This window comes from Malus sylvestris, chromosome 11, assembly GCF_916048215.2.
Source record: "Malus sylvestris chromosome 11, drMalSylv7.2, whole genome shotgun sequence".
Lineage (NCBI taxonomy): Eukaryota > Viridiplantae > Streptophyta > Magnoliopsida > Rosales > Rosaceae > Malus > Malus sylvestris.
This window is the reverse complement of record NC_062270.1, coordinates 16,755,628-16,781,366: the sequence shown is the minus strand read 5'-3', so window position 1 is coordinate 16,781,366 and position 25,739 is coordinate 16,755,628. Positions and strand designations below refer to the sequence as shown.

The following is a 25,739-nucleotide window of genomic DNA, read 5'->3' as shown; positions in this document are numbered from 1 at the left end:
TTACTAGAGTACCCTGAACTTTTGGCGGATTCGGACCTCCAGCACTCTGAGAATGGGATGAAGAACCACGTTTCGTGCCAGGATAAAGGACCGTTGCTGCATCAAATTTCTTACTAGAAGACATAACTGCTAATGATAAACTTACTTTAACTTGTTTACAGAAGGTATACAAAGGAGGAGATCAAGTTGTGGCTTTTGCATTGAATATGTTGGAAATGTATTTATAGACACCGGGTTCGCATCTAGGAGTTTGGTTTCCATAGAACTACCAAGAAATTACAGTAACGTAACTGCAAATGTAAACACAGCTATTTGTTTTAATTTTAACTCCTTTTTTTCTATATATATCCTGAATGCCGACCGAGTTGTCTGAATAGCTGAGAAGCGTTGGAGGTTCGGAAAAAATCCTCGAAAAGGAAAACAAATTTCTGACTAGGCCGACAATTTTATGTAAGTTAATATATATATATGGAGATTTAAATTGTATGGGGAATATCTGTTAATATTTTCCCTCCATTCTTATCTTCTGAAGTTTCTCTGTGATATATATTGAAACTTCCTTTTCGGTAATATATTGACTTTCAAGCCTTCTGAGATTTCCTATAATATTACACAACAAATGTTCAAGGCTATCGATCGGAAAATTATCTTCCCCGACGCACGCGGTTTAACGAATGTTTGAAGAAGATCACCAATGTATATCTTAAGAGGTGGCGTGGAGACTAATCTTTATACGTTGAATGTAAAATAACAAAGACTTTGGAAAGATTTTGAAATGTGAAAATAAATGCATCGTGAAATAACAGAGAATTACCATAAGGTAGAAAAAAATCATGGAAAGAGTTGATGCATAGGGTTTCACCAGGCTTTCATTTGGAACTGTTGGGACCCATTGTAGACATCGAAATTTCGTAAATAAATGTTGACCGATAAATCAAAGTGTCAACGCTCATGTATTACATAAATTTTACACGTAGCGTGTGACTCAACGAAAATTGAAATGAGTTGGAAAAGTCATCAAATAGGACACGTGTCAACACCTGGCAGAAACGACTTATTTCATCTGGGATATTATATTCAAAATTAGGCATTGGAAAATTCTATAAATACAAGCCCATTTCATTCATTTAAAGGGGACCAATTCATATTACACCTTGAAGCTCTGAAGCACCGAAGCTCTCAAGCATCCAGGTTCCCGAAGAATCAAGAAAGCCTTCTTCGTTCTTCGTTCATCGTTCTTCCAAGATCAAGCCCCAACGGCCCTTTGGATCAACAATTATCCACCAATTCAAGATCAAGCCCCGACGGCCCTTGAAGAAAGTGTTCTTCGTTCTTCGTTCATTGTTCTTCCAAGATCAAGCCCCGACGGCCCTTGGATCAACCATCCACCAATTCAAGATCAAGCCCCGACGGCCCTTGAAGAAAGCACCATCGTTCATCATCCGTTCATTCAAGATCAAGCCCCAACGGCCCTTTGGATCAACAACGTTGACAAATCCACACATCCAACGGTTCTTCAAGATCAAGCCCAAAAGCCCTTGGAGATCCGTTCATCACTGTTCTTCAAAGATCAAGCCCAAAAGCCCCTTTGAAGATCCGCTCAAATCCACCTTCAAGATCAAGTCCACGGCCCTTGAAGAACGTTCATCCTTAGATCAAGCCCAACGGCCCTTTGGATCAATCACACATCCACAAATACACACCTTACGGAGATTGAATCAGAGGATCAAAATAGAGAGAGATTGTAACCCAAAACTATCAAATACAAAATATTTGTTTGTGCACGTCGTTCTTGTCTCTTTCGTTTCAGGAATTTTCCGTGTTCACAAATTGGCACGCCCAGTGGGACAATCTCTGCCTCTCATCTCTTTCTCCGTTCAAGAAATTCAAGCGCACTTCCAAAATTAATGGCATCAAGGAAGGCTCAAACTGTTCCCGCAACCGGCGCAAAGAACAAAAGCGTCCTTGTCGCAACTGGTGTCACTTTGGGCATCACGACTCGAAGCATGGCAAGAGCTACTTCTGCCGCCTCTTTCACCTCTGCATCAACTCTGCCAAGGGAACAAAAGCACCCAAGGCACGAGCCTTTGATCACCTTAGCCTCACTAAGGGCACCAAGAGGGGAAAGCCCAAGGAAATACTCCGAATCCATGCTCTCCGATGCCGATTCAAGCGACAGTTCAGCCATGCAAGTCATGACCATTGGAGCAACTTCAATCGATGAGCAGCTGGCTCAAATGAATGAAGCAATCGCAAGGCTAACCCGAACTGTGGAAGAAAAAGACTTGCAAATTGCAGCACTAGTCAACCGACTGGAGGCGCAGGACGGCGATAAACCCGACCCAGAGGATGATCCACTAAAGGGAGGAGCTGGCGGAGACGAAGAACCCCCGGTGAAGAAAATCGATGGGAAGCCGGAGCCAGACCAAGCAGCGGCACTCATGGGATCTCTTTCTATCCAGCAGCTGCAGGAGATGATCACCAACACCATCAAAGCACAGTACGAAGGGAGCTCACATACCTCCTTGTTCTACTCGAAGCCCTATTCCAAGAAGATTGATGCCCTAAAGATGCCGAGGGGATATCAACCACCAAAGTTCATGCAGTTTGATGGAAAAGGAAACCCAAAGCAGCACGTTGCACATTTCGTCGAAACTTGCAACAACGCGGGGACGGAGGGAGACTACCTCGCCAAGCAGTTTGTGCGCTCGCTGAAAGGAAACGCCTTTGAGTGGTACACGGACCTAGAGCCTGAGTCCATCAACAGCTGGGAACAGTTGGAAAGGGAATTCCTCAACCGCTTCTACAGCACCCGCCGCACTGTGAGCATGCTAGAGCTAATGAGCACAAAGTAGTGGAAGGACGAGCCAATCATTGACTACATCAACAGGTGGCGCACTCTAAGCCTCGACTGTAAAGACAGGCTCTCGGAAACCTCTTCAATCGAGATGTGCATCCAAGGCATGCAATGGGGTTTGCAATACATCCTTCAAGGCATCAAACCACGGACCTTCGAAGAGCTAGCCACCCGCGCCCATGACATGGAGTTAAGCATCGCCCATCATGGGAAGAAAGAACCGATCGCCGACTACAAGAACGACAAAGTTCTTGGGACAAAGGTGGAAAAGGCCGCATGGAAACCCACCAAGGAAGCGATGACAGTCAACACAGCTTCCGTCAAAATCCCTACACGAGGCAAGGCGATTCAAGCCGAAGGCTTTCGTGATCGAGAGATGCGTAGACGCACTTTGAAGGAGCTTGAGGAGAAAACTTATCCATTCCTCGACTCTGATGTGGTTGCCATGTTAGAAGACTTGCTGAAAAAGAAGGTGATCGGCTTGCCTGAGTGCAAACGGCTAGAAGAGATGAATCGCACTGACAGTCCAAGGTACTGTAAATTCCACCGCTTCATCAGTCATCCGACAGAAAAATGTTTCGTGCTGAAAGATCTCATCATGAAGCTGGCTCAGAACGGAATCATTGAGTTAGATCTTAACGATGTGGTGAAGTCAAACTATACCACCTTCACTTCTGGCTCTTCCGACTCAAAGTTTTCACCTCAACCGCTGGGGGCATCCTCCAAGACAAGCAAAATTGAAGGATGGACTCAAGTCACTCCTAAGAAATTGCACAAGAAGCATACGTCTCCTCCACAAGTCCGCCAATCGGAAAGGGGGCAAAGCAGCTCTTGTCAACCTTCAAAACAACGTGAACATGTTGAAGATGATGAAACTTCGACACAAAGATCGTACGTCCCCATCACGATGCGCGACTTCTTGCCCGAAGACTTCTTCAATCATGCGGTCAAAGCTCATTGCTATGAAAATTGTGAGGAACGCCTCTCCCGGATTGCTTGACAAAATTCACAAATTCTCCTCGCCCGCACGAGTCTAAACTGCATGGCACAAAGCTCCTGGTCTGCACGAGCATAAAAGGCAACACCAATGCTCCTTGTTCGCACGAGCCTAAACTGCACGAACCAAAGCTCCTTGCCCGCACGAGTCTAAACTGCATGACACAAAGCTCCTGGTCTGCACGAGCATAAAAGGCAACATCAACGCTCCTGACCCGCACGAGCATAAAATGCGACATCAACGCTCCTGGTCTGCACGAGCATAAAAGGCAACACCAAAACGCTCCTTGCCTGCACGAGCTGAAACTGCAACACGGCACCAAATGCTCCTTGTCTGCACGAGTTGAAACTGCAAACGGCACCAAAAGAAAATACCAAGAAAAAAAAAATGTATTTGAACTACGTTACGACTTGATCTCTTCTTTGGAGGGGTACGTAGGCAGCTCGAATGTTCAATTTTTCGAGTTCAGTCGCATCAAAATCAAAAGAATAAATGTTTTATTAAAGAAGGTCAATTTCATTACAAATTTATTTTGTTAAGAAAATTTGCAATTTTCTTTGTACAAAATTAAATTACAGTTTCTTCGAAAAAAAAAAATTGAATACATATGTTATTATATGTATTTAGAAAAAAAAGAAAAAAAAAAGAGGTACAGAACCTTTCTTCAAAAAAAAAAAAAAAACATATGTTATTATGTATTTAGAAAAAAAAAAAAGGGATATATATATATCTCTAGACCCAATCAATAACACTCTGCAAGTGGAAGTAGAAACATCTCCGCTTCCAATTTCCCCATTTCGGTATTTGGCATTTGGCATTTGCTTTTCCCAGAATTCCGAAGCCAGGGAATCCATGGATCCAAACAGGATAGAAGCCGAGCGATTGCTCGGAATCACGGAGAAGCTTCTACACAGCCGGGATCTCAGCAGCTGCCGCAACTTCGCAATTCTAGCTCAGGAGACCGAGCCGCTGCTGGAGGGGTCAGATCAGATCTTGGCCGTTGCCGGTGTGCTCTTAGCCGCCGACAAACGCGTCAACAACCACCCCGACTGGTACGCCGTTCTCCTGTCCGATCGCCAATCCGACGACCTCGATCACATCGAGAAATCTTACCGACGGCTAGCGTTACTCCTCCACCCGGACAAGAACAAGTGCGCCTACGCTGAGCACGCGTTCAAGCTCGTAGCCGATGCATGGGCGGTTCTGTCCGATCCGGCCAAGAAGCAGATTTACGACAACGAGCTGGGGCCGTTCAGCCGGATCGATCTCGGCTCTTTGATTTCGAACAAATTACCGGTGCGGCGGGACAGCCGGGCCCGAACTAACGCCGGGGTGGGAAACGACGGCCAGCAGCAGCCGAGGTCGAGATTGTCGACTTTCTGGACGACTTGCCAGTACTGTTACGTGCTGTACGAGTACCCTAGGGTTTACGAGAGCTGCTGTTTGAGGTGTCGGAATTGTAAGGAAGTGGAAGAGAAGGAACAATGCAGTCCTGTTTCTGTATTGGACCCTCCGTTCCAAGACGACGACGAGGGACGTGACGGTGACGGTGAGGATGATGACGACGAAGACGGTTGTGATTTGGAGTGCAGCTATGCCAATGTACAGAGAACAAAGCATCACCTTCTGCAGAAGCTTCGTAGATTTGAGCAATTGGCGGGGTTAGATCCAATTGAACTTGAGAAAAGAATGCTAGAAGAAGATGATGATGACGATGAATGTGAAGAAGATGAGTCTGAAACATCAGATAGCAGCAGTGAAGAAACTCTTGATGGGCTTCTCAGAGAAGTACTTTCCAAATTAAACTTTCCTTGTAACAAAAGAATCCCCGAGGATGTGCAGATATTGGCCATGGATCTCATTGTCGAGGAGCAGAGAGATGATGATTCTTCCGACAGAGGGGAAAGAAATGGTGCCCGTGCTGCAAGGAGAGCTCCTGGACAAGCTAACAAGAACTTTGTTGGTAATGTGACTGGGGAAGATGCTGCCGGAGCACAAGGGATTGCCGGAGCAGGTCAAATGATTAGAAGGAATGCAGAAAATGTTGCTGCTCGGTGGGAGATGCAGGCAACTCGTCTTGAAGCACATGTGGAACAAATGTTTGATGGTCTGGATGATGCTGATAGCGCCGAGGATGTACCGTTTGATGAGCTTGGGATTTCGGCATTACCCAGGAGCCTCAGATTGTGCAAAACTCTGGTTTTGTTTTAAAAGTTAAAATCTTGGAAATTGAGATGCTTCGTCACGTTTACAACAGATCCTTTGGAATGATGTTTCTTCTCACTACCTTGAACAAAGAACAAGATAAGCCAAGAGACGACGGCCTCCGACTCAAAGTCTGCTCCATACTCTCTCTCTCGCCTTCATCCGCGATGACAGGTAGTGCAACGGGCAGTGGCTGTGCTCTGTGCCTATGGTCAGTAGCTATGCTCAGTGGCCGTGCTTAGTGGTAGTGCAACAGGTGTGTAATGGCTATGCTCGGTAGGCAGTGCAATGGCTGTGCTCAGTTGTTGTGCTTAGTGGCTGTGCTTGGTAAAGGTATTGGTGGAGCTTCTTCCTCTGTACCTCCGCCATGGTTGCCGCCTTTGAATGAGATTGACAAAACCAAAGTTTATCAATACACACCCAAAGACCTCCTCCGTCCCTTGCCTCGCAGCCGCCAACAACATCAAAGACCACCGTCAAACGACTAGCCGGTCGTGAAGCTCGAAGCACCATCTTCTCGGCCTCCTTGCTCCGCTCCCTGCAAATTCCTCTACCCATCACCCAAATTTATACAGAAAAATATATAATAAAAAAAGGGGATGGTGGAGCAAAGTGGTGCTGGCACCACGTGAAAAAAGAAAAGAAAAAGGGAATGGTGGATCAGCACCATGTGAAAGCAAAAAAATAATAAATAATAAAAAAAAATATAATAAATAAATAATAAATAAAAAATATATATATATATATATATAATAAAAATAATAATAAAAAAAAAGGAGAGAAGGTGGATTCTTGGTGGCTAGCACCATGCAAAGGGGAAGGGTTTTTGGAATGGTGGATCAATCCACATGAAAAAAATATACATATATATATATATATACATACATAATATATGTATGTATATAGCAAAAAAATAAATAAAAAATAAAAAAATTGCATTGAGAGAAATAAAGTCCATTTTATTTATTTTTCTGGAAATTTTGCATAAATTTGCATTATACATACCTTAAGAAAAAAAAAATCAAATCAAATTAAATTTACAAGAGGGGATCTTCAAGGACGATCAGGTGCCGCCTCACCACTCAGCAGAGCTCCAAAAATGAGAGGCGCTGGAGGTTGACTGTTTGAAGCCTCATCACTCGGCGGAACTCCAGGAAGTAGAGGAGCCAAAGGTTGATCATTCGGAGCTTCACTACGCGGTACAGCCCCAGAAGACGAAGGCAAATGTTGTTGGAACAAACCCACAAACCTCCGATGATCAAGTAAAATCTGACCATCAGATTCTTGCATCTGGTCAATTTTCCTCTTCATGTTTGTGGCATAGTTGTGTGCGAGCTTGTGCAACTATTTATTCTCATGCTTGAGCCCCCTAATCTCCTGTTTGAGACTCATCACTTCAGCCGCCAACGATTCAACTTGACGGGTTCGAGCAAATAGGCGTTGGGCCATGTTGGACACATAACCCGCACACTGCACACTAAGAGCCAAAGACTCCTTAACAGCCAACTCATCAGACCGCCTAGAAAGTAGTCTGTTATCTTTGGGGGTGACGAGGTTCCGGGCCACCACCGCAGCGGTCATATCATTCTTCATCACCGAATCCCCAACGGTAAGAGGACCAGTAGGGGATATGAAGGATGGGCGCCATATGTTGTCTGGAGAAGGCGGGACTGCCTCTTCACCAAGATTCAAGTCAAAACGACGATCGGAGGGTCCTGACATTTTCAAAGTGTTGAAGAAAGAAGAGGTCGGACGAATCAAGATCTTAGAAGTGCAAGAAGGGAGTTTTCACAAGTAAAATTCAAGTGTGCTTTGAAACGAACAAGGTGCCTCTATAAAAAATCAGCACTCGACGGGATTTCAAAGATCGAAGAGGCGAGCTCAGAATTCAAAGAGGCCATTCAAAAATCGAAGAGGCAAGCTCAGAAATCGGAGAAGCATCTTGCTTTTCCAGACGCGTCGGCACCCATCACACGCAAACTCAGCTTTGCGAAAATCACGGGCAATTTGTCGAAGCGCCGATCCCAGATATCGAAGAGGCGCCAGTCTTTTTCAGCCACGTCAGCACCCATCACACGCAAACTCAGCTGTGCGGAAATCACGGGTAATTTGTCGAAGCGCCTATCCCAGTTATCGAAGAGGCACGAGTCTTTTTCGGCCGCGTCATCACCTGTCATATGCACACTCAACTTTGCGCAAATCACGAGCAATTTGTCGAAGATTTTCGGTGAAGGAGAAAGCACGTGAAAGTTTACTGTTCAATCACGCGTTAGTTGCCGACACAAGTGAAAGAATACTACTTCTACAGGTATTAAGGGACCTCCTATAACTGTCCATCTTCACCTTCCATAGCAAGGCAGACACACAGAGCCTCTCTTCATCTAAAAAACAATGTTTTCCCAACGAAACCTCTCGAGTCATTCAGTGTTCCTTATTCCTTGGAGTACCTCTGGAAGCCAATGACTCCAAAGCAAAAGTATCTCATATCACCAGGGTAGAAAGCAAGAGTATCTCATATCATGCACTCTCCCTGTCCTTTCCTTTGTCCTTGTTCCTACCCACAAAGACAAGGATAAAGAAAACAATATGCCGGAACTTCCACTCAAACTCGGGTAAGGAACCGACTGCTTGGAACCCTTCCCTGATTGCCCACCTAGCACTGCTCTCGAGTACTCGCCTTCCACTGCTGCTGTACTTTCAAAGAAGCTGCCACATCTGCTTGGAGGACAGATAAGGCAAGTGAAAATAATACCTTGCAGCATGTGGAGACAAGGTGCAGAAGAAACAAGCAGAGAAGAATGCGGTATGCACGATCAACTCAGCAGAAGGAGTCCGAACTGAGGAACTCGAGAAGCTGCCACATCTGCCTAAAGAAACAAGCAGAGAAGAATGCAGCATGCACAGTCAACTCAGCAGAAAGAGTCTGAGATGAAGAACTCGAGAAGATGCCGCATCTGCCTTAGGACGGTGAACTCGTTTTGACCCTCAAATTCTTAGGTCGACTTACTAGGCGTTGTGGGATGCACATGCCGATTCACCACCCTTGAATCAAATCCTTAAAGACCAAGTCACCAATTGGAAGAGGAGCCCATCAATCTCGAAGATCATACCGTTGACCAAACTACTCAGGTGTGAATTAGAAAGATTGAACAAAGCAACAAGTCGTCACCTTCACCTCGTGCCTGCTTGCCGTGTGTTCAAGTCAGCCTTCAAGAATCAAGCCTCAACGGCCCTTGAAGAAGCTTCCAGCCAAATTCAAAATCAAGCCTCGACGGCCCTGGAAGAAATCACAAGCCCGATTCAAGATTAAGTGTCTACCACCCTTGAATCAAAACCTAGTTCAAGAATAAGTTGTGGAAAATCAACAATTGGAGGAATATAGAAAATCCTTCAACCCAGTTCAAGATCAAAGCTGTGGAAAGTCAACAAAGCGCAACAAAATACGTGTCGATTCACCCACTACCAAAGCCAAAGATCATCTACCACATGAAGCTCCTTGTGGTCCAATTTCAACCTTCAAGATCAAGCCTCGACGGCCCTTGAAGAAATTTCAAACAACAATTCAAGATCAAGCCTCAACGGCCCTTGAAGAAATCTCAAGCCCAATTCAAGATCAAGCCTCAATGGCCCTTGAAGAAATCTCCAGCCCAATTCAAGATCAAGCCTCGACGGCATTTGGATCGACATCTACAGTAAGGGACTTCAAAACGCATCTCATACACGTGACAAGCACATGTATACGACGTGCCTTGAAGTGGGGGCATTTGTAGACATCGAAATTTCGTAAATAAATGTTGACCGATAAATCAAAGTGTCAACGCTCATGTATTACATAAATTTTACACGTAGCGTGTGACTCAACGAAAATTGAAATGAGTTGGAAAAGTCATCAAATAGGACACGTGTCAACACCTGGCAGAAACGACTTATTTCATCTGGGATATTATATTCAAAATTAGGCATTGGAAAATTCTATAAATACAAGCCCATTTCATTCATTTAAAGGGGACCAATTCATATTACACCTTGAAGCTCTGAAGCTCTGAAACACCAAAGCTCTTAAGCATCCAGGTTCCCGAAGAATCAAGAAAGCCTTCTTCGTTCTTCGTTCATCGTTCTTCCAAGATCAAGCCCCGACGGCCCTTGAAGAAAGTGTTCTTCGTTCATCGTTCTTCCAAGATCAAGCCCCAACGGCCCTTTGGATCAACAATCATCCACCAATTCAAGATCAAGCCCCGACGGCCCTTGGATCAACCATCCACCAATTCAAGATCAAGCGCCGACGGCCCTTGAAGAAAGCACCATCGTTCATCATCCGTTCATCCAAGATCAAGCCCCAACGGCCCTTTGGATCAACAACGTCGACAAATCCACACATCCAACGGTTCTTCAAGATCAAGCCCAAAAGCCCTTGGAGATCCGTTCATCACTGTTCTTCAAAGATCAAACCCAATGAAGATCCGCTCAAATCCACCTTCAAGATCAAGTCCACGGCCCTTAAAGAACGTTCATCCTTAGATCAAGCCCAACGGCCCTTTGGATCAATCACACATCCACAAATACACACCTTACGGAGATTGAATCAGAGGATCAAAATAGAGAGAGATTGTAACCCAAAACTATCAAATACAAAATATTTGTTTGTGCACGTCGTTCTTGTCTCTTTCGTTTCAGGAATTTTCCGTGTTCACACCCATATATAACCAAGTTTTCAAATTATTTTTAAAAAAATGCAGACGGCTTGAATTCAAATAGTGTTTTCTTAATTAGTATTTGCTAGTTCATTTTTAATATTAGGGTCATTTTGGTTCCCGTCTTTAATCAACCTAATTGTTTGACTAAAACCTTGTTTGTTTAATATTTTGATTGAGGTCATTAAAATCATTTAAGAGATTTAACTCATGCATTTATATATTAAATGTCCCACAAATTATGAAATTTAAAAAAACTAAATAATATTTTTAAAATAAAATAAATACTTCAAAATAAATATTAGAGTAATATTGTAGAAAGAAAATAATGTACCTACATAATTATTAACATATTTTAAAAAATAACTACTGATATATTTTAAAACATAAAATAAATACATATAATTAGCATGGGTACATTTAGCAACATTAAAAATGAGTACAAATAAAAAAAAAAAGGTACAAATAGAAATAAAACTTTAAAAAAATATGGACATAAAATGAAATGAATATATGTGACACGCTTCGATCCAAGAATCAAGGCGTGCTGGGCATCACGTGAGCGTGACGTAACCAAAAGTGCGATGCGGAAGCAAAAGATATGAGAAATACGAAGGAATAAAAAAAAAACAACTACTAGCAGTAATATCCAACTAGCATGCTAGAGTGAGTTTAAGTGTGTAGTACACAATTTCAGAGCATAAATAGTAGGTGCAGTCAAGTAAGATTATAATTAAATTACAACACCCGCAGGTGAGTCCTACATGCAGGAAGTCTGTCAGAACGCCGAAGAAAACCTCGTGAGCCACCAACTGCTAACTAGAACCTGAAGGGGCGCAAAACAAAATTGAGTAGGTCAGTAAACCAAAGTTTTTCCAAAACATTTCATTTAAAACATTTCTAACCCCTCGCCGTAAAACCTGTATATTTTCCCAGAAAATAACATAATAGCATAATATTTATTCATATCTCTCAAAACATCAATCTTTATCAAAATCCAGTAAGTATGCCAAGCTATATATGTCAATGACAGAATATAGCCTGATTCTTGTATGTTTATTAAGGATGCATACTTCATTTTCATGCATGAATTAGATGCTAGAATATAAATGAGTTTCACCTAATCGTTACAAGTTTATATTCATGAGTAGTGAAGGTTGTTTATCACAATCGCGTTAATTGAATTCTTGGCAATTGTATCATGCATTCATAGTTATAATTGTCTCGTCAACACTTATGATTTTCATTGAACGTAATGATCTCTGATTGTATCTCTATTATGCATTCATATAGGGGACTTTTAGAGAATGATTTGGGTTGTCGCATGCATTCATCCAATTCAATGAGTAAAGGAAAATCTGAGGGTTAATTTGTGCATCACGGTTAATCTGGGGTGTTGAGCATAATAGTTTATTGAAAAGAAATTGGAAAACGATTCATGTACAATTGTGTCATGTGTGAAGAATGGACCTCTAACTAATCCATCCATCATTTTATTTCTCAAATTCATTTTATAATCTGCCTAGTTTTATAACTTGCTTGTTTATTTCAAATTCATCCAAACCAAAATCCCCTTTTTACTTTCTTGTTTCAAAGTGTTAAATTTCTGTTTTTGAGTGTTTTTGAGTGTTTTGATTCAAGTCAAAACACTAAATTCATCCAAAGTTGATTTAGAGTCCAAATCTGCCCAGTTTGTGTTTTTAGGCAGTTTTGAGTGTTTTTAAGTTGTTTTGAATCTTTAAAATCTGTTTTGAGTCCCTTGAGTCTATTCAAACGTTTTTAATTTTGTTTTTATGTTTTTGAGTCAATTAAAGGTTTTAGCAAGCCCTCCTAATCCCCAGTTTAAAACGATCCCTACTTGCATTTATACTACAATTTGACAAAAAGAGGGTTTAATTTGAGTGCTTAACTTTCATCGCATCAGTAGAGCGCAAATCTGAGTAAACCTAAGCAGCCTGTAAAACAGTAAACACTTGTAAACAAGCCTAAGACCGGGGATGGGGTGTGTTTACTAACGACTTTCCGATGGTCAAGTTAGTAAATGATTTTAGACTCAAGTAGTGGGCAAAAGAATTCAAGTGTTTAGATTGTGTTACCATAGATGAACCCTAGATGGGTGTATTTATACTGTGAAGAAAGAGACCTTTTTAGGATAGAATCCTAGAGGATATCTAAAAGTAAATATTTCACTCTCTTAGGAGTTGTGGTTACTTGCAGCACACACCAATCCCTAGGTTGTAGGAACTCGAAGACCCATAAGGTCTGATTGTGTCTATATCCCGATCAAATCGCGTGTCTTGCAGAACAAGCATGGTCATCCAGTGAAGTCGCTAGGACTCTGCCTAGTGCCTCAAAGTTGAGCGATGGTGGCACTGCTACTCCATCTGATATAGCCCCGTTCGGAGCTGGTGACTTCACCTGTAGATAAATAATTATCAAAAGAAAAAGCAAAGTAAAAAAAATATTTAAAAAAAAAAGGAAAAATAAAAACAATTATCGTTAAAAAATATATAAAAATAAATAAAAAAGCAATCAGGACAACCCAAGGCCTCTAAACCCATTCCCTAGTCTTTCAAGCATAGTCTCCGTGCTTTTTCTGTTTTGCAAAAAATCCTAAAGGAAGCTACATAATTGTTGTCCCAGAAACGGCATGGTCAAGAGAAAGTTTGGCATAATCCCATTGAGCCCAGCAAGTTCTCTATCTCCGATTGAAGCATGACCAATGATGACTCGATATTTTACTATATATTTTACCCTATTCTTAGTATTAATTTATTTGTTATTTTGGTAGAATTTTGACACTTTGATTTATATTCTTAATGTAGGACATTCGACTTCCTCTGGAGCAAAAAGTGACCAAACGAATGAATTTTGGAGTGATTCCAATTGGAGGATGTTCATGTGCCCTTCAAGATGATTGTGTCAGAAGTTTTCCACGAAGCTGTTTGACTGTGGTGATGAAATTAAGGCCCAACGTGTAGCTTTCCCAGATTGACGTTTCTAGACATTTTGGGTATTTTGGAGGTCAAGATGGCTTATTTTAAGGAAGATTCCTTTTGAGGATTTGTAGGGAATGTCTTTAGCTTTCAACAGAGACCTTTTAGGACCAAATCGGAGTTAGTTTGGTTGGTCAAAAGTGTGATTTTCTGAGAAGTCCAAATTTTAGTTCAAATAAGAAACCTTTTATTTTCTGTTTTATTATTTTATTATGTTTCCTAGTTTTATTCTAATACCTTTTAGGGTTTTATTTTGTAGTAGTATAAATAAGATATTTAGCCATTAGGGTTAAGGAGGAGAAGAGTGGAGGAAACACACGCACTACTTTAGAGGGTTTTTGAAGTTTATTTTCAAGGTGTTTTCTATCATTGTTTTTAATAATATTTTGTTTATGGTTGTTAGTAACTAATTCTCGATGCCACAAGGTGATGAGCTTAGGAGGAGCTGCCACTTCGTGAAGACCATAGGAGTTCATCTCGTGTAAGGCAAGGTTGCAAAAAGGTAAAGCTTCTCCATAGATAAGGTTTTAGGAATTGAGCTTTCTGTGGATTTTTGATGAACTTTTGTCTACACTAGTCGATTGGACTCAATGGTGAGTTTTAACCCAAAGGTGAGTTTTTCGGGCCAAAAATTCCTTGTGTTGATTATTGTTGTTCTTGCTCACATATCTTGTTAGTTTGTATATGTTACACATTGACTCTAGGATTTGCAAGTAGATATGTGTTGTCAACTAAGTTTAATAAAGTTTAAAAATACATTGAACTAAACCCTTGTTAACCAGAATTATGTTAGTAAACCAGGTACAGTTGTTTATTTTCAATTTTGGTAAACTAACAAATCTAATCTTCGTTCATCGGTGATGCTGACTAGTCAGTCAAGCATATATCAAATTTTAAATTGCAGGATATACTGCTTGGTACCAATTTCAATATACATCTTCAAGGCTTCCATAGGCCATGAGTGACACCTAGCAGCATGTCATGGTTACCCAAGCCAATCAGAAGTGGTTGGAGAACCTATTCAGTTTGGGATTACATATGCAATACTGTCTTTTTCTAATTACTATTAATCACATTGTTTGGTTTGATAGTTTATTCATGTCTATTATTCAACAAGATTCTCTTAATTATATGATTACCTTGAATATGATTTGAAACGACCTCTTAAATCTCATTCATACTCTGGCTAGAGATTCTTTCATGTTATAGAGTATTCTCCCTCAATGATTTCAAGGTTAGAGATCTTTTGTTGCACATTCACATGCCCCTATGATTAAGTAGCTTAACCCCAACTATGTCGTGGAAATCCTCAAATGGTATGCCTTTAACATAGTCAAAGGCTAGGGACCAAACCAAAAGACAACTATGATGTCTCAGGTCAAATGTCTACTTTGCATTATCTTAACTATGAATTCTCGTGTGAAATGAGTGTGAGAACTCATCTTCATCATGTTTAGTAGACTCACTCTCTAGTGAGCACTTACATACTTGTCTTGATGTCATTCACATCAATGACTTAAGACGAGTCACTTTCCTGGAGAGAAGACATAACATGTACCGATCTAAGGATCGTCAATGTCGAATTGGCAATCATATGACCATGAATATTTAGAATATGTGTATGAAAGAGAATGGTCTCATGAATCTAACTTCTTAAGAACACATTCTCCTAATTACATATTCCAGGGACTTATTGTTTAAACATATAACATTTAATGAAAGGGCTTTATACAATAATTTTTGCCCTTATATTAAACTAGTTTATTTTAACATGTAAAATGTCTGCAAGTAACCCTTTACCATAGTGGTGGAAAGATGTTGAGCTTTTGCATGACGGTGTGAGTTCAACCCCGTCGGTGGCTAATCTAACACCTAATCTAACAAAATCTACCGTTTGACAAAAAAAAAACATGTAAAATGTCCGTAAAATATCATTTATGATTGGCTTTAGGGCATATATCCAACAACATTATCGATTTAAAAAAAAAATTAAAGTACTTATTTTATAAAAAAAAAACTAATTTTAAAAATAAGTATTAGTATTCAAAAATAAAATAATAGTAAAAATAAATATATTTTTTTTATAGAAAAAAGAATATATTAGAGAGAAAAGCCCCTAACACAGCCAGTACTAATACAGTCAAATTGAAAAGGCAGATGAGCATCCATAGGGAGACAAGCTTCCCAAATACAAAGATTCGAACTATTTAGACTAATAGACACCAAAGCATCCGCAATGAAGTTTGCCTCCCTGAATATATGGCTTCATCTAATGTCCTGAAAGCTGTTGGCACACGACTTGATGTCCTCAATAACTGGTTTTAGGTTCCAAGGCACATCACAAGCTCTACAAATTGCATCCAAGACAAGCTTTTGAGTCACCTTCCACCCAGACATGTCTCCAATTCCTTCTCTTTGCCCAAATCAGCGCTTCACAGAGAGCCAAAGCCTCAGCAACATTGATGCTCACAGAGCTGAATTTCATCGCACCAGCTAGGATAGGTATAGTATCCCAATTTCTAACGACAAACCCTCCAGCAGCCATTGAGTGTGAAACAGACCCATCAAAATTTATTTTAACATAAGGGGGTGGGGGGGCTCCATTTAATCAAATTATCTTAGGAACCTGCCTCAGGTTTCTTATCGTGATTAGTATCCTGTTTAAAATATTCCTTAGCCGTTGACAGGGCTCTAATAACAAACCAGTATTATATAGGATTCTCATTTCTGAATATACTTGCATTTATATCATTCCATATTTGCCAGCAAATAGACAAAGCTTTCCTTAAATAGCTAACTTCATTTTTCCCATCATGTGGCAAAGTACTTAGCCAATCATTTACTTTGAGATTGTTTGCAATATTACTAAAATGAGGTTGATTTGAACAAGTCCAGACCCACACAGCATACTGGCAGTGAAGAAAAAGATGGTCCTGGTCTTCTTTATAATTATGACACATCGGTCATTAGTTAGTTACATTGGGTAAAAACTTGCTAAGACGTTTACTGGTTTGTAACCTTCCTTTGACTAGAGTCCAGGCAAACAACTTAGGGTTGGTTTGGTATTGCTGTGCTTTGAAAAAAACCTGTTGTGAGAATAAGCGGCTGTACTGTGAGAATAAGCAGCTGTGAAATAAATTAACAGAGTGTTTAGTAAACTTTTTTGTAAAAGTGCTTTTGGAAAAAAAAAGCAGTTTGATAGTGGGTCTTGTCATTAAAGGAGCACTATAGCACCGTGTGTTTGAAAAAAAAGCCAGTTTTCCAAAGCTGCAAATAGCAACTTCAGCTTTTTCCTTTGATTTCAGCTTATTCTCACAGCAGCTTCCAAAATAAGCCCTTTTTTTTTCAGTTTACCAAACACCTAAAACCCTCACAGCTTTTTTTCATGGGTGTTTTTTTTGTAAGCACCTCACTCCCAAACCACCCCTTAATCTTAGAAGGCAAAATTTGCTTCCAAATCCTATTAATAAGTATTTGTGTTGGGGATGTATGTAAATCCTTGAGTTGGAGCCAAGTCGCGGATTTCACCGAACACTTTCCATTTGGATTAGGACCCCAAACAACAATGTATGTGGCATTATTAAGAGGAAGAGGGATGTCACATATCTTATTAACAATATCAACATCTATAACATTCTCAAGCTTGTTTCTTTCCCACTGACCATTAACTAAAAACTCAACTACTTCTGTATCCCACTTAATACGAGGGAATTGATTTTTTGGTATAAGATGAAAAATGGGGTGAGGAAAAATCCAGTCATGAGTCCAGAACAAGATGTCCTTGCCATCACTGACCACCCATCTCATACCCTTTGAAATTATATCCCTTGATCCCAGTATACCTTTCCAAGCAACATAATGGTGTTACTTTACTTTCCAAAAAGTTCTCATTCCTAAGGTATTTCCTTTTAACTACGTTTGCCCACCAGTTATCCTTATCAAATAAAATTTTCCATCCCAGCTTAGCAAGGCAAGCTCTATTGAGGTGGTCAATGTTTTTAATACCTAGGCCACCCGCTTGTTTTGGTCTGCAAACTTCCTTCCAACTTATTGGATTGCACTTGTGGGTATTACCCCAAAAGAATTGTCTGGAATCCTTATTTGATTTATTAGTTAACTTCTTAGGACACTTGAAACAAGACATTATATGATTAGGCAAACCTGTGAGGTTAGATTGAACAAGAGTGAGTCTTCCAGCCTTAAACAGAGTATTAGCCTTCCAATCGACTAACTTCTGCTTAACCTTTCTGATCAACTCACTTCCATTCAAATGATCCTTCCAAAAGGCAATGTTATGAATTCCAAGATATTTTCCAATGGTAGATTTATGCTTAATTTGAAGAATATTTACAATCTCATTTCTAATTTGGCTATTAGTATTTGAAGAAAAATAAAGAGATGATTTGTTAAAATTTATTTGCTGCCCCAAAGCAGTAGCAAACTTACTTAGAACATCCATAGCACTCCTAGCACCCTTAGTAGTAGCTTTAATAAAAATGAGACAATCATCCACAAAAATTAGATTTGAAACTTTATAGCCAAATGGGGAGGTGAGTAAACCAATATGAGATTCAGGAATACTTGCTAAACCATTTAATTTTCTGATTAAAGGTTCCATACAAATGATGAATATATACGAAGAAAGAGGGTCACATTGTCATATGCCTCTGCTTGCATTAAAATATCCATGAGGTTCACCATTAATATTGATAAAGAAACAAGTTGAGGAAATACACTCCATAACTAGGTTGACCCACTTTTGACAAAATCCAAAACTATCCAATACACACTTGATGCAATCCCAGTTAAGTAAATCATAAGCTTTTACCAAGTCAAGCTTAATGGCAAGATCTCATGTTCTTCCTTTCTTCCTATTAAAACTTGTGAGTAATTCATGAGCAATTAGAATATTATCTTGAATAGATCTTCCCAGCGTAAACGCTTCCTAGTTAGGAGATATGCAAATAAGTATGATAGATTTTAATCTGGCACATAATACCTTAGTTATAATTTTATAACTCACATTGCAAAGACTTGTCGGACGATAATTATTAACAGTCTCTACGAACTTCACTTTCGAGATTAAAGCAATATTTATATGGTTAATCAAATGACGGCTAGTATTATTTACAAAACAATCCTTGACCATGTTGCACACAAAGGGTCCAACCATACTCCAACACTCCTGATAAAAGCTAGCATGGATCCCATTAGGACCCGGGGCTTTTAATGCACCAATACTTTTAAAAGCATTCCAAATTTCACTATCCATGGGAACAATAGTTAATTTACGATTTTGATCACTTGTTGTACAAGGTTCAATGATTTGAGTAACCAACTTAATCTGGTCATTGGAGGGATTTTGCCCCCGTTTGAATCTCATTTTAAATTCATTAACAAAAACCTGCTCCATCCCCTCTCCTTTAGACCACCAAAACCAATTGCCATCCCGAATTTTGTTGATTTCATTCCGTTTTTTCCTTATCATTGCACTCAATTGAAAGAACCTTGTATTTTTGTCACCATTTTTAAGCCAGTTGGCTTTAGTTTTTTGAGCCCACATTACTTCTTCCTCCTTGAGAACCCCGAGAAAGTTGATCACTTATCTATGCTTCTAATTGAATTTTGTCTTGGATTGTATTAGAAGCAATAGAATTGCTATTTAATGACATAATTTCCTGCTGGACTTTGCTAAGTTCACTTAGGATCTTCTGTTTTCTTTCTTTAACTGACCCAAACACCACACGATTCCAAGTTCTCACCAACCTAAACAACCCCTAAAATAGTCAATGGGGGACAACCCCTAAAATAGTCAATGGGGGACAATCCCTCATCGCAGCTCCAAGTCTCCTTCACAAAATTCTTAAAATCTGGATGTAATTTCCACATAGCTTCAAACTTAAAGGTTTTCCTTCTTTGTCTAGCAAGAGGGCCGACCGTGTCCAAGAAATAGGACTATGGTCAGAGCCCATAATAGGATAATTATGAAGGGAATAGTTAGGACAGGCTTCAAGCCAGTAGGAATTTGCTACTACTCTATCTAGTCTCTCAATCTAGTCTCTCAAATATAAGAGACTACTCTATCTAGTTTCTCAAATATAAGAGTATCATCCTTATGGTTGTTAGTCCAAGTAAAAGGAACCCCAGATGCATGTAAGGAAATAAGACCATAATTGTTCAAAAAATTCACAAAATTTGTCATATAGCAATTGTCATTCGATTGCCCCCCCCCCTCCCCACTTTTCTTGAGTGTTTACGATACAGTTAAAATCCCCTAACATCATCCAAGGCTTATGTCCAGGGTTGAGGGTAAGTAACTCCTCCCACATTCTCTGTTGTAGAGTTATATGTGGGTAGACATAAACAAAAATAATGATAAACTCAACATTCAGCAACACATCCTTAATAGAAGCATGAATAAAACGCGAAGAAGCAGAGATAACATTAACATCTAAAGTGCCAGAGTTCAAACATAGAAACACTCCCCCGGATCTCCCATCGGGGTTACATCCAAAAAAACTGATCAAAATGTCTCACAAAAAAAAAACTAGTAGGGGCTTTATCCACAGTAGACTTGGCTTCAGCAAAGCAAAACAAATGTAACTTAGACAAACTACATGGATAATTGAAATTAGACTTGAACTCTGGTCTTCCCATACCCCTACAGTTCCACACCATACCCTTCACTAATCTAACTCATCAAGATAAGCAGATGGTCCCGCCTCTTCGACATTTTTCCTCTCGGATACGTTTCCTAGGACTCAGCATTACCACCGTTGGTTTAGTAGTTGCAGAAGTCATCTCAGCTGCATGCAAAGCAGCAACAAACTCCCCAGCATGCTCCCTAGCTTCAGACTCATTGTCTCTCACAGTTGACATCATAACATCCTGATTCTGTTCCAACATAGACATGGCATAAAAAAAAATTCAATTTACCTAACCTAAGACCACTAGAACCATAAGACTCAAACCGAAAAGTTACATCAACAAGATTATCAAAAAAAAAGATAATCGGGTAAGAACCACTCATTGATGAATTTAACATAGAAATGAAGTTTATCACTAGCAATGCCTCGGTAACCTAGACAATCAGCATTTACCTGCCAATCTCGCTCCTTGGCCTTCCCAGCCCTACTCCAATCATGCGCTAAGTCCGCCTTAGGAGTCCATTTCGGCTTAGGGCTAGAGGCCACCTCCTTATAGGACCTACCCTCCTTTAAGCTTTCACCAGAACTTCTCTTCTCACCTTTCCTCCTCCACTTAGGAATGACCGTAGTACAGCCCTCTTCATCCGGTCCTCCAACCTCCACTCGCAGACCAATTCCTCGCACTCCATATAATCCTCCTCCACATTTGTAGCCTTAGGAAAACAGAGCATCACATCATCCTGAAGACAAGCTTTTATATCTTCATTGACAACTACATCCTCTGGGTAAACAGTTGGTTCATCTTCAAAAGCTTTATCGATCATGAAGCAGCCATCATCAGCCTCAAACTCCGAACAGCCATGTCCTTCAAGACGCCTTCGTCCACAGTAGAAACACACCTCAAATATTTTCTCATAGCTAATCAGAATAGGTGAATCCTCTTCGTGGTTGATGATTAAAGCACGTTTCAGAGGGAAACGTAAGTCCACCTCCAGTAAGACTTTCACGAACAGCCCGTTCAAACCCAAAGTTACTTCGTCAACCCTAATCACTCTCCCGATAGGTTGAGTGATGTCCCTATTAATCTGTTCTTCTTTGTACTGCACCGGGACTCGCGGCGGCCTCGCCCAAACCACCAGCTTAGTAATAATATCAGAGTCCTTGAAATTTTTTGTCCATCGTTCAAGATGGGAAATTTGACCCCGGACATACCACGACACACAGACCCCCTGCGCACCAGCAGCAAACTGTTCCCAGCCATCAACCACACCAGCCGCAGCCTCGTACACTGCACAAGCTACCACCTTTCTCACCCACTACACCGGTCGCTCCTCGTCGTCGATACTGAAGAGCCACCGATTCTCAGGTATCTCAGATAACTATTTTCTATTTTCTATTTTGATTTTTATATGATCGTTTTTATCGGATTTGATTGTGTTCAGTATTTTCCTCATGAGTTTTGTCGAGCAATTATGTTTTTGTTCATCTTAATTAGACCTTGGTTTCAATTTTTTGAGAATCAGAATGGTAAAACCTGGCAGCTCAATGGGAATGCCAAGCAAAATAAAGTTGGAAGAACCCGAATCTTCGTCTTCTTCTGAAGATCTAAGTGATCGAAAGAAACTTAATTTGATATTGTTGTTAGTTTAGTTTGAAGAACAATCGATTTTTTCAATTCAATTTGCGTATTTTTAATTTGTTATAGGTGGAGGAAATGGAGCAGATGTGACATTTGGGGAACTGCAGGAGGTGCGCTCGAACGGGTCACATGTAGTGCACCTTAAGCCTAAAGAAGAGAAGAAGGGTGGTCGGGCGAACAAGAACCGGTAATCTAAACACATTGGATTATTTTGTTGGGTTCATATGTTTAAAGAGACTTTAAAACAAGATTTGGACTACTTGGATCTAACAGAAGACATAGCACAAAATCGAGTGCATTGCATTCTAGAATTCATATAGCCGATCTCACTTAGTGCGATAAGGCTTTGTTGTTGTTTGTTGTTTGTTGTTTGTTGTTGTTGTTCATATGTTTTGTAGTTGATCAGATGAATATGTTTGTGTTTGGGGCCAATGGAGGTTACTTGCACTAAGCCTGTCCCTAGATTTCGAGAGGTTATTCAAGGTTCAAAAAAAGGTGAGATTTTTGTACGGGCGTTTGTTATGATTTGTACTATGAAGTTCGTTCTTCTGTTTTCTAATGGGTTGCAGAAGCTTTCATTAGAAAACAATGGTAATTACAAATATTTTACCATGAGGAAAGTTAACTTTAACGATAGAAAGTCTGTCTCTATGTTTTGCCCTGAACTATTTGTAATCAAAATCTGGTATGATTTTAAGCACAACGTGTTGGAATTAGGTGGTTTAGTATATCATGTGGTTTTTCTTTTTAGGATTCACTTATCCTGCAAGATTTGATTTGTCAAAGTTATGATAAAGCTAGAAAACAGATGATCAAAGTTGTGAATCACATCTGTAGTTAATCAATTTATTGATAAGCAATCAATATACCTGAGTTGAAATTATTTCTTGCTATGTTCAGGTGGTACGCGACCCACGTTTTGAATCTTTATGTGGAGAACTTGATGTTGATCGGTATGCTCTCGCTCTCTCTCTCTCTCTCTGAAAACGTTCACCGGAGTTTTACGTTTATTGGTTTTTTCTTGAAGCAGGTTACGGAAAATGACTTTTTTGAAATTTTAAATGGAAAGGGGTTATGTTTTTTCTTGTTTTTTTTTTTGGGCCCGGGGAGGGGGAGAAGGAGGGGTGGGTATGTGTGGAGTGGTAGGCTATTGGCATCACATTGGGTTTTGTTTAATGTCCAAGTTTCTGAAAACTCCTTTTTTTGTTGCTGTTATTTTGTAGATTGGAAAGATGTTCTGATCTTGGTCTTATAGTTGTTGTATGATAGATAAACTTTCCTACGTTGGCAACTCTTTTGACTGATCAGCAAATTTTCCTTCTTGCAAAATGAAAAAGAAAGAGGGAATAACATGTATTCAACAGGTTTAGGAAGAAATATCGCTTTTTATTTGAGGAGGAGCTTCCTGCCGAAAAAGAGGTAAGTTTCTTAAATAAGTCATAAATCCAATATCATCTATACGTACCGTTTCTCTCTCTTAGTTTTGGTTTGAATATGACAGGAACTACAGAAGCAAATCAAGAAATCTAAGGATCCAGAAACCATTGAAGAACCAAAGAAACATATCTCTTTGATTGTAAGTGCTTGCCTTTATATAAATATATTTGACAGATACCCTCATTTGTCCACCATGCTATATTGTCCTTTTAACTATAAATTTGCTTGGATGAAAATTAGAAATACTGGTTCTGTAACTATTCATTTATCTTTATTTACGTGTCTTTGCAGGACACACAGCTAAAATCTGAGTCAGCTAAGCATACTGAAGCGGCAATACTGACTGAGCACAAGAAAAAAGAGAGAAAAGCAGCAAAGGAAAGGAAGCAACCCTTTTTTCTTAAGAAATGTAATGCCCCTTCTTGCTGCCTCTCCACCTCTGTGCGCATGTTCATCTGTGTCCGGTTCAAACAGTATATATACTTCTAGTTAGTACATACGAGATGCAAGGAAATGAAAATTTTTTGTTCAAAATTTTCTATCATAATTCTAAGGAGCAGCTATAGTAACCGGTATTGGCAGTTCCAGTGCTGGACGTTTCCTTGGTCATGGTTGAGAATCTTGAGATGTTCATTCTTGTAATGTTACAAGGGTGGCAATTCATAGTAGTGGATTGTTGGTGGTATGGAAACTACATGAAGCTTTCTTACAATAATTGTCCATGAGCTAATTGAATACAACATTGCCTTAAATGTATATGCGAGCTCATGAAGGTAATGCTGTAATTTATTTGCTTATGAGCAAGCATCATAAGAAAACTTCAATTATTTACCAGCCAACCAAATATCTAGGTTAACAACGCGACCCAAATAACATTACAAGATTGAACACTTCTAGACTCTCAACCACGACCAGTGCAGTGTTCTGCGTGGCCATCGACCAACAACTTGTATTGCTGCTAACTGGAGTTGTGATAAATCGTGTGTTCTATATAATGTTGCTTGGCATAAATAGGAATCGAGTAAATTGAATTAAATTACAATTGACGTTTCATTCTTTAATTATTGGCAGCTGAGATCCGAAAGAAACGACTTGTGGAGAAGTATAAACAACTCAAGGTAACATATTATCCTTTTGTCATGCTGTTGAACAATACCTTTGTGAGATTAGTACTTAGTCATGATGGCATTGGCAACTAATGTCATCCATTTGCATGATCAGGCGTCTGGCAAGCTCGAAGCCTTCATTGAAAAAAGGCGCCGGAAGAATGCAGCAAAGGACCACAGATACATGCCATACCGCGGGCCTGACGCTACCGAGTAGCAAATTTAAAGGTTTATTTTGGTTTGATAGGAGCAGAGTAAATTTGATTTTATCTTACTAGCTAAAGTGGAAAACAGTGTGACTCTGGGTAGGACGGACATCGGGTGTTTCCTTGGACAGTTGTAATGTTTAATTCTTTTTGTTAAGGGTATTGAAACACAGAAGAAAATCACTTCGATTCTATTGTCTTCTGTTGTGCTCAAATTTGGATGCCGTTGGCAGGAGAGTATCTTACATGGAATGATTTTACCACCACGTGGCGTCATAGTCCACTTAAACAATGACGTGTTAAAAATTTAACACGTCAATGTTCTATTGAAACAGTTCGCCATGGTGTTAGTGAACCTGCTCCATGTAAGTTCTCTATTGTAGATTTACTTCCAATGGATGGATCAATCAAGTTGATCAAATTTATAGCTCCTTGAGAACAGGCTTTACATGAATTTATTATACCCCGTTTGTTTCACCTCAGTTAAGATTGATTTAACTTTAAGGACTATGCTGGATTTAAATTAGGGAGCTTTAATGAAAAGGGTTTGGGCCAACAAATATTTAATCAAAAACCATCCTAAAATGTTATTTAACCAAAAGGGCTTAAGGTTTAATAAAAAACCATCCAAAACTATTGTTCACGGGCCAAACATACAAGCCCAACCAGCTACAAATCTACACTTCCGTAAATACCCTAAATGATTCGATGCAAGAGGAAACTGCAGTTCTTCGAGACCACGAACCGCAAGGAGGTTGAAGATATGTTCAGATCGAGCTTTATGATAAACTCTCGTGCCAAATCAAGCTGCCCATGTACATAAATCAAAGCTGCTTCATGGATTGGTGCCAATTCAATTCAACGGACTACTATTATTTTGCTTTGAATCCAGATACAGTAAATTTTACTATTTCTTTTTCCAGAAACAGTGAGTTACATTCCATAAACGGTGACTTAC

At 39.9% G+C, this 25,739-nt stretch overlaps 1 protein-coding gene and 1 pseudogene across 1 annotated transcript; both read left to right on the top strand.

Annotated features, from left to right (window-relative positions):
* The first annotated feature begins 4,589 nt into the window (after positions 1-4,589).
* On the top strand, positions 4,590-6,163 carry LOC126590083 (uncharacterized). The gene has a single exon (XM_050255582.1). The coding sequence runs from the start codon at positions 4,707-4,709 to the stop codon at positions 6,063-6,065; it is 1,359 nt and encodes a 452-aa protein (XP_050111539.1). The 5' UTR covers positions 4,590-4,706; the 3' UTR covers positions 6,066-6,163.
* A 15,754-nt stretch (positions 6,164-21,917) lies between these two features.
* Positions 21,918-24,869, top strand: LOC126590085 (uncharacterized; annotated as a pseudogene).
* Positions 24,870-25,739: the final 870 nt, after the last annotated feature.